This window comes from Carassius carassius, chromosome 36, assembly GCF_963082965.1.
Source record: "Carassius carassius chromosome 36, fCarCar2.1, whole genome shotgun sequence".
NCBI classification, from domain to species: Eukaryota; Metazoa; Chordata; class Actinopteri; order Cypriniformes; family Cyprinidae; genus Carassius; species Carassius carassius.
Window position 1 is genome coordinate 15984846 of NC_081790.1, and position 10103 is coordinate 15994948.

The window sequence follows — 10103 nt, forward strand, 5'->3', positions numbered from 1 at the left end:
TTTTTGTTTTTACTATGTTCTGCAGTCCTACATTACAGTGGAGGAGCTGAGAAGTACATTGGCAGAGATGCTCCCCCAGGCACACCTTGATTATAATCTCCTTCTCCAGTGCCCTGTATGGAGTGACTTGTAGTCACCGACTTGTATGTCACCGTTCATTGTAGACATCTGCTCCCTCTTTATACAAATGGCTTATATTTTGGATGAAGAAAATTAAAGAACCCTAAAAAATATACAGTATAATTGTTTAATCAAAGCATACATACCCGAACAATGAAAACATCAAGTGCTTAGAGTGTATTTTATCAGTCTAGTGTGCCAAAGCTAGTCAATAATTTACCATTACTCATTTAATCTATAAGAAATGTTTCTTTGGACATAAAAACTAGGGCAATTCATGCTACACACACAAAGTTCCACAAGGCATCAGCAAATCTAACCTGTTCCTGACTGGGGTTTCTGCAATTACCCTACTGGTTGATGGTGAAGCGATTGCACATGAAACTTTTGCTATATTTAACAATTTTATTAAAAATTAAGTAAAACAACAACAACAACAACAAATGATGCAATACACCAATAAAACACAATACACCAATAAAAATAAATAAAAACAGACCAAATATAAAAAGATACATTTGATCTTAAAAAGTATGTACAAAACTGATGGCAAATAACAAAATAAAAAACATATTAAACAAGTTCAAAGGTAAAAGACTTCCCTTAAAAAACATCCCAAAATGTAAATGGAAATGCAAGCTATAAAATACACACACGTTAATAAAAAAAGGTTAAGAGAAAAGTTTACATCTACAGTATCTATTTTTTTTCTTCCCTTTTTCTTTATGGGATCTTCAGAAACCATGACTATAAAGTGCTACAAAGCTAAAAGTATAACTATTTTATACATTCTACTTATCTGTACAGTCTGCACCCATGTTCACATGGACAACGATGCATGTGTGATTGAATGTTCGAATGTAAGTGCCACAAGTCTGCATGCACCAAATGTACAGTTTATATATATATATATATATATATATATATATATATACATATACATACATATACACATAATATATATATACATAAATACACACACAAACGCGTTTGTGGTCAATGGAGTATACTTTGAAAAGCTTGCACACTCAAATGTGCACAAAATAAAGCGAGGAAAACAAGGTAAAAGTATGCCTGTGCCTTAAAACAACAGTCAGTTGAAACTCGTTCATGTTGGTGGGATAAGACAACAGAAGTGTCAGCCTATGGATCTTCCCTAAAGAAATCTTTTAAGGCCAAAAGAGAAAGAGGCACCCAGAGAGAGTCCCAAAGCCAGGAAGAAGGTCATCAGAGCTCCTGCTGTCTCTGCATCTTTAGGCCTCACCAGCCTAAATAAAGAACAGAGTTTGTGGGTGTTCTGAGATATGTTATGGGGGACAATAAGTTTGATATGTTATGGGGGACAACCTCAGTTGATTTTAGTAAATATCCTTGATAATATATTTTGTGTTGTCTTTAAAAGTACTTACTGTGGAGCATAGCTCATGGAGAGGCAGGCAAAATATCCACTCGTCATGGCAAACAAAGACATGATGATGATATAAGCCATGTCATGATTGAAAAAGACTGGGAGATAGAAGCGAGGTTGAATGTTGCAGAGCATGAGGGCAGGGATGAAAACTACCCGTAATACCACAAAAAAAGGAAATAAATGACTCTTCATTGAAGGCTGGGAGTTTGGGAAAAAACAAAGATGGATGTTAGATAAACAATTTCCATAGTTAGCCATTATATTGTTAATACAGGCTCTAATGAAACTCACCCACTGAAGACGAGAAGTGAGACTTCTGCCAATCCAGTCCATCACATTGAAGACAATGAATGAACACAAAGGTACGAAGATGTTATCTATAAGATAAAAGTTATTAAAATCACAGTGCTTTGATAAGCATAATGCATGAGCTAGACATCTTGTGCAGACTCACCTTTCCCATCAAATAAGCCAGAAGGTTTTGTATTTATAGTAATTGCTGGAAAAACTGACAGTGTGACGCCAAACACACATGTCACACATAAAGCCATCACCCAAATCTACAATAAATAAATAAAATAAATGGATCTATACACTTACTAATTCCTTTAAAATATGTTCAGTGAATTTTTCTTAATGGGGGAATTTTAAACAGAAAATGTTCGCTATACCTTTTTGAAGACTTGTGGCACAGTTGACTTCTCCTCATTGAGATCCTGTTCGACCTCATTCAGCTTTTTACATGCTTCAGTTTCACCAATGTCGTCAAAACCATCGTCAAAATTATTCAACTTCACTTTAACAATCTCTATAGCAACAAAAAGATAAAAATTCATGACTTAGAAGAACCAACAGTGAGTGGCTTTGCTGGAATTTGTGTAATTTGTCCTGACAATGGAAAAATGTATGATGTGACATACCAGAACTATTTACTGATGGTTCTTTCAACGTAGTTTTAGTGGACACATTTTCCAAATGAAGTTGGGCATATCTCTGTTTTATAAAAAATGAATTTTATTTTGAACATAATCAGAAATAATTATTTTACTGTACTAATAATGTGCTATTTTCATATTATAGCAATGGAAAAAAACAGCTTAACATAATTTAGTCAAAATAGTTAAACAAGAAAAAAAAAATCAGGATGCCCGGTGGCACTTACCAGATGCGGAAGTACGAGGTAACAGCATAAAGTAAGTAGGGTGGCGACACAGGGGGTTATGAAATATCCCAGGGCAGAACTCTCCGAGTCAGTTTCAACTAAAGATTGCATAAAAACACAGCTGTCACAATAAATGGTTTCTCTCTGATTACTAATAAAAAGTACTAACATTTTAGGTAAAAAAAAAAAAAAGGTGTGGATTGGTGTTTCACAATTAATTGAAAGGGTTAGTTCACCCAAGAATGAAAATTCGCCCATCTTCTACTCACCCTCGAAGCATCCTAGGTGTATATGGCTTGCTTCTTTCAGAATAATCCAATTGGAGTTGTCATTGCTCTCTCGAGCCTTTCAATGGGGTAAGCGGGTGTTTGTTGTCAACAACAGTTCAGAAGACGTGAAATAAAGGGCGCACATCTGTAATAAAACAACCCTCACAAAGCTCCAGGGGATGAATAAACGGCCCCCTGTAGCGAATCTATAAGTTTTTTAGAGATAAATATGAAGGTTTCAAACGTAATAAACTTTTTTTTTCTATTATCTCCTGACTGTGGGATGCAGAAGCCATCCAGGCGGAAGATGGAAGACATATGTGTTGTGTGTGCCTCTGGGAAATGTAGGAGCAAAGGAAACAAAGTTTCCTTACTTTAGCAAAGGAAAACCAGCCTCTTGGCTTATTTCAAAATCCTCTGACGTTTTTCTTTACAAATCCTTGTTGTGTGTTTCTAATTCCTGACCAGTGTTTTGTTTTGTTCTCTCTTCACGCTTGTCAATAACCACGCAGCGCTTACGAACCACAACATCCGCCTGCACGTCTTCTGGTTCCCAACAGTCAGCAAAAGTGAGAAAATAAATGTTTATTACGTTTGAAATTTGGATATTTATCTTACAAAAACGCATGAATTCCCTACAGGGCTTTTATTTATCCCCTGGAGCAGTGTGAGGGACGGTTTATTACAGATGCGCGCACTTTATTTCACATCTTCTGAACTGTTGTTGACAAGAAACACCCACTTACCCCATTGAAAGGCTTGGAAGAGCAAGGACAATATTTAATATAACTCCGACTGGATTATTCTGAAAGAAGAAAGTTACAAACACCTAGTATGCTTTGAGGGTGAGTAGAAGATGGACGAATTTTCATTCTCGGGTGAACTAACCCTTTAAACTGCAAAAGCCTGAGTCTTTTTCATGTATAGTGCGAATGCAAAAGTAATTAGAATGGGATTTCTTTTATTTTTTATCAAGTTTGAGTGGAATATTGCAAGTACTTACAGATATTCGATAACAGCATGGCAATACCAGAGAAGATTCCTGCCACTGCCTGTCCACTCATGAACAGGGAGCTGAATCTCGGGGGCAGCTTACTGACCAGACCGAATAGACTACCTTGCAGCACAGCCCCAAACACTGGGAAAATGAACAAAGAAAGACGGGGGTGTTAGATTTGTCAGAGGATTCGCTCACTCAAACATATTTAAGAGAAAGTAGAAAGTGTTTTTATTATAATACCTCTTTTTAATATAATGTGAAAAGTGTAATGTGAACATTCTGTAGGTGTAATTCACATGTTATGAACTTCAATATTATAAGAAACATACTGTTAATAAACCAAATTGTCGCCATTGTAATGGAAAAGAAGTGGTCCTGGTCCATCTTAACTTTCACTAAAATGGCCGTAAGAATGAAGAGTAGTAATATGAAGACCATGCTGCCAGCAATACGAATCTTTTCTGCAATGCTATGTAAGCAAAAGATACAAAATAAAAAAGAATCATAATGTTATAATATTAGAGGTGGTTAAACTGTTCACTCAAAAGTGACATATTTGCTGAAAATGTACTTATCCTAAATAAATGTTGGTATTTTTTATTAGCAATCTGTGAGAAGATTATTGCATTTTATCATCCGTTTGAACTCATTCCTTGTTACATACCTATACAATACCATATAACTCGCAGAAGTAAACAAATGTTACATGAAACAGATACTCACTGCTGGTATAGAAAAGAGTTGAGAAGTGTAAATAGCAGCAAGGGAAGCTGGGCTAACAGCACACTCATGTTACCAAACATGTAAGTGTCAGTCTGAGTAGAACTTGTACCATTTTTCAAACGGTCAGTGAAATACTGCAAACAGAAGGGGATGGAGTATGAGCACAAGAGATTTAAAGATAACCTTTAATCAGCAAAGGTTTTTATGTCTTACATTCATTGCAGTGATGAAGAAGTTCCATGGAAGCAGAGTTCCCATTCCCAACAAGAAAAAGATAACAGCCACAAGGCCACTGTCAAGGTTAGAGAGAGACAATTATGTTATATCATGTCATAAATTAAAAATCACAAGCACACAAATTTGGAAGTTATTATCTTAATATTTCTATTTTACATTGATTAACATGATCATGATCTCAACCAATTTACTGTTATCTCCAGTAAATCAGTTGGCATCAGAATTGCACTCACCTTCTGTCTGATGCTCCCTTACAAATCTTCATTGTAATGTCCTGAAAAAAAAATTAGAAAAATTATATATTTGTTGTTATATAATAAACCATGTTTTGTGACATGAATTCAGCCATATAACATTAAGTTACGTATCGCAGGACTTATGGGTGATGTAAAAACATAAAACAAAAACGGTGAATCCTAGCTGTCATTTATGTTAAGTAGTTCTCAATGTTTTTGATTCGGAGGTCCTTCCACTGTCCAACGTACTGGCTAAGATATTTCATTTATTAAGAAAAACCGTAGCGTTGATAAATTACATTTAATTAATTATCCATTATTTGTTTAGTGATTCTTGAAGATCTAAGTTTTTTATTCGGCATATCCTTCAATAAAAATATAGATTTCAGTTTAACGTTACTAGATTACATCTCGATCTTTTTTGTGTATTTACTTGTAAATAAGTCACACACACACACACACACACACACACACACACACACACACACTACACCTGTAACGGATGAGAAATAAACGCGGCAAATGTATTTTCCGCATGATGTAATATCTCACGCTTTGTACGTAGGAATATGTCTCATCTCTTCAGCAAATTTTCATGTACGTTATTTAACTTTTTCAGTATTTAAATTTAATGTTTAATAATAACGGATAATATTACGAACAAAAAAAAACAAACTTAAAGTAACAATAGCGTATATGTATCTTCTTACATTTCAGAAACATACTGAAAACAGTAACTTGTCCTAAACAAGTGATTCAGCCACTATTCCAAATCTGAAATCAAGTAACTGTAACGTTACGTCCAAACATATCATACCCAAACATAGCCAATTTTCTTTTTTAGCGTTTCCCTTTCATCTGTTGACTAATGAATTTCTACGAATTTCGAAACAAAATAGACCTATTTATATAATAGATACCTAATAGAGATTACATTCCAGTTATTACCGATGGTACACGTACATATTGATTCAGTGATCGCACTAAAGAAATGTAATAACATTTTAAAGACAATATTTTATGATTTACCCTTGTAACGTTAGACATTGTAACTTGTATATATTATTATTATTCTCGTTGCGTTCATTTAAATAATAATATAATAATCGGTATATTGAAATATATACTCACAGAGTCGTAGTCCTAGTTACACACGTCTTCAGCAACAACATGCAGCACGCGCAGACAGTCGTGCACAGCGCGGGCAATTTTGAAAAAGCTTCGCGGGTTCTCGGGCGCAGCGCATTCGCCGAGGCGAGAAGGAAGGGTCTGTTTGCAGACTGCAAGACAGGGGCGTAACTTGACGCAAGAGGCGTAACTTGAAGTTGTCCAAATCACACAGAACCACGCGAGATGTCAAAACGAGATTTTGTCGGGCTGCCTATAGACCGCTAAAAGAGTAAGGTTACATACTAGCCTGAATGCGTATGTATGTATGAAGCATCATCCGCTATGTTGATCATGTGACCTACGAAGTTAAAGTTGATAATGAAGAAAATTGCCCATGTTGTGGTCTTGTTGAAGAGACGGCTGCCTTTTTATTTTGTGATTGTAGTTTAGCCAGTGTTCGAATTGAGGGGGGGCTGGGGGGGTCCGGGACCCCCCATAAGCATCAAGGGACCCCCCATAAGGCCCAAAAAAATGACCTTGGGGGGTCCCCTGGTTTTTCATTAAAACTAAAATAGAAACAATATTTGACATAGCCCTATCTATCTATTTTTTACCAAAGTATTGCGCTGCCGCTCCATCGACTGTAAAAAGTGCCGCTCCCATAAAAAGCTACTTCAAATTAGATGTGCATCTGAAAATACGCTCAAGTGCGCCACACGCTGTTTTCTGAAGGAATTTACAGACTGCGGGCGCGACGTCGCTGTGTGATTGGCTGACAGAGTGATCCTTCGTCATTATTTTACCTCACGATAACGGTAAGATAATATTTCTTTGTTTTATGATTGTTTGGTACACCCAATTTATTGCTACTGAATAAGTGTTTATCTTAGAATCAGAGAGTCACTTATAATCTTGGTCTGTCAATAGTTGTTTTTTTTTTATCTTATGATGATAGCTCACTATCGGCTTGTTAGTTGTAATTAGCCATCTAACGTAATTCTGAGAAAAATAGAATCTTGTTTGGAGCTAGCATTGCACCCATTCTGAATTAAACAAATCATTTTAAATCTAGTAACCTTAACTGCTCAAAAACAGTGTTAATTTAATTAAGGACATTATTACTGATGAAAATGTTCATCAGGTGAAGGCTTTTTTTGTGTCAACGATGATAAAGCAGGGTTGCTAACTCTCACGAATTGTGCGTGAGACACACATGCATTGATTATTACGCCGAAGACAAACATGCAGATCAACCGTTTTTGTTATGAATTGTATCCTATTTTCCATTATTATGTATAGCCTAATACAATTAGTTTAGTATTTAAGGTTAAGTGGAGAAAAGGATTTTAAATTCAATGCAAAGAGGCAAATTAAAGTCATTTTGTGGCCAGAAAAATAATAATTTCCATTTGCAATGCCATTGTTTACCCACTCTAATAAATATACATACTCTAGTTGCTCAAAAGAGTATTGCAGGTCATAACTGCTTACTTATTTTTAGGTTTTGCATTTAAATAAATATTTAGACATGATCAAACACTAGATTATACATTTTAAAAAGATACTCGTATAAGCACACACAAGTGAATATTAATTAATGCAAGAAAATACTGAGTTTAACCCAAGAAAAGTAAGTACAGTAGGCCTATTCATGTGAATTGATAGTGAATCAAGAGATCAAAATTGATTAATGGTCATCAGCATCGTAATCGTATCAAATTATTTCTATTTTTTCCCTCTTGTAGAAACACTATTGTGACAAAACATATATTTAAACATATACTCTCATTCACCACTAAAGAAGTTTACCCAACTATGACAACTTCTGCTTGAAAATATGAAAGGGTTATGTAACTACATTCAAGATAAATTAGTTTTTTTAATGAAATAAAATGCCTACATGTGCACTGTTCAAAGTATATCACCATTAATAACCTTAATAAGTAGCATGAATAACATGGAGTGCTTTCTTAAATATATTCACAGTAACGACAACAAATATAATATTACAACTTACATCTTACATTATTTTCTCAGATATGGACAAGGGAAAGAAGAGAAGAGCCATCTTGTTATTTCATAGATTTTTATTTAATTTTACATAGTAAATGCTCAGCTGCAAAAACATGTTATGAAACACACAAAGTAAATTAAATTCACAAGTAAAGTAAAGTAAATTATATTATTATATGAAATAAATAAATACAAATATGTATATTATTAGTTGTTTTTTTTTTGGGGGGGGGGGGGGGCCCAAGAGCTTTGACTCAATTCGAACACTGAGTTTAGCCAATACTGTTAATTTAGGTTTTTATTTTTTAACTCCACTAATGTGATCAAGTTTTATCCTTCAGTCATTTTAATTATTTTTTTTATTAAGAAAATCCAAAATCGTTATCTCTTGAATATTTTTTTAATTACTTTATGTGCAAAATCCCCATTAAATATTTTTTGTTGTTGTTGTTGTTTTTTTGTGTAGTATCTCATATTATGATAAACAAGTGACATCAGGGGCGGACTGGGACCAAAAAGTGGCCCTGGACTTTCTGGCCCACAGCAGCCCACCACATCAAAACGCAAACGCCCCTGTTTTGATGTAATTTATTTATTTGATATTTAAGTATACTGTTTGGGGATTTTAACCAATAGGGCAACTGATCATCCATTGAAAAAAAAAAAAAAAGATAACCTGCGTGCTGCAGCTGTTCATTTAGCGACTCCTAGTGAGCGATACATGTTCATCACGAGACAAACATTCTCCTAGAACTCACACTTTGCATTCAATTAACCAGTGTTGGGGAGTAACTAGTTACATGTAACTTAATTACGTAATTTAATTACAAAATAAATGTAACTGTAATCAGTTACAGTTACTAAGAAAAAATGAGTAATTAAATTACAGTTACTTCTGAAAATTTTAAAGATTACAGTGGGGATTACATTTGAATATTTACACACATCCACATACAGATGTAATTGATTTCTTTCCCAAATTGAACTGACTATTCTGAGACGTACGGCCCTATAATTTCCGCGATGCAGAAACATAGTCTGGTTAGTAGAATCCAGTCATAAAAACGGGATTGCTATTGCCTAACACGGACGGAATATGCCACATTGGACAAATATATCAAAAGTACACTTGCATCAAAGCATATGCAAAGTTTTAATATTTGCTATAAATTCAGAGACAAAGGTTACTGTTGCTAAACCATGCCACAAATTTACATATTTATTTATTTAAAAATAAATACAAATGGTAATCCATTTGCAATAATAATAATTAAAAAAAACATGGTTACTGTACTTTTACGTAATAAAAGCAGTTAATTTTTGTGAGGGAAAAACATGACTCATGTTCAGTATTAGGATTTTATATTGTAGTGATGCACTCAATTTGACATGTAGGCAATTTAGAAAGTATAGTTTTGTTAAATCTTGAGTGTTAAAGTCATGAGGTAGATGGATAACAGGGCAAAATAAAGAGACTGAAAAGAAAAAAGAAATGAAGTGAAGGTGAAGTTCAGGAGAGAACTTTTAATTATTTTGCATGTCCCCAAACTAAAGATTTAAATCTTTTTTATATCAGGTCCATAAAAAAAATAGTGTTGTCCATGAGTTTGTTTGTATGAGTTTGAGATTTCCCGGTCTGAAATTTTATCCCAGTCCGCCCCATGTGGAAATTTTTGAAGCAGACATGCAGACATGTGTTCAAATTTGATCATCTTAATTCAAGTGATGAAGGATTGTAAAAGTCTGACAGTATTTAGCACTGCTGTAAGGTTAAACCTGAATGGTGTAAATGTTTGAAGATGATTAACAGTTGCAAATAAAC

At 34.5% G+C, this 10103-nt stretch overlaps 1 protein-coding gene across 1 annotated transcript; it reads right to left on the reverse strand.

Moving 5' to 3' along the window:
* Positions 1 to 1249: 1249 nt before the first annotated feature.
* On the reverse strand, positions 1250 to 6385 carry slc29a2 (solute carrier family 29 member 2). The gene is made up of 13 exons (XM_059525614.1): positions 6290 to 6385; positions 5156 to 5196; positions 4899 to 4977; positions 4686 to 4819; positions 4292 to 4431; positions 3966 to 4100; positions 2694 to 2791; positions 2452 to 2524; positions 2203 to 2339; positions 1986 to 2091; positions 1823 to 1908; positions 1530 to 1729; positions 1250 to 1388 (listed from the first exon to the last, which is right to left on the reverse strand). Exons 2-13 carry the CDS (start codon positions 5185 to 5187, stop codon positions 1277 to 1279), a joined length of 1332 nt encoding a protein of 443 aa, XP_059381597.1. The 5' UTR covers positions 5188 to 5196; positions 6290 to 6385; the 3' UTR covers positions 1250 to 1276.
* Positions 6386 to 10103: the final 3718 nt, after the last annotated feature.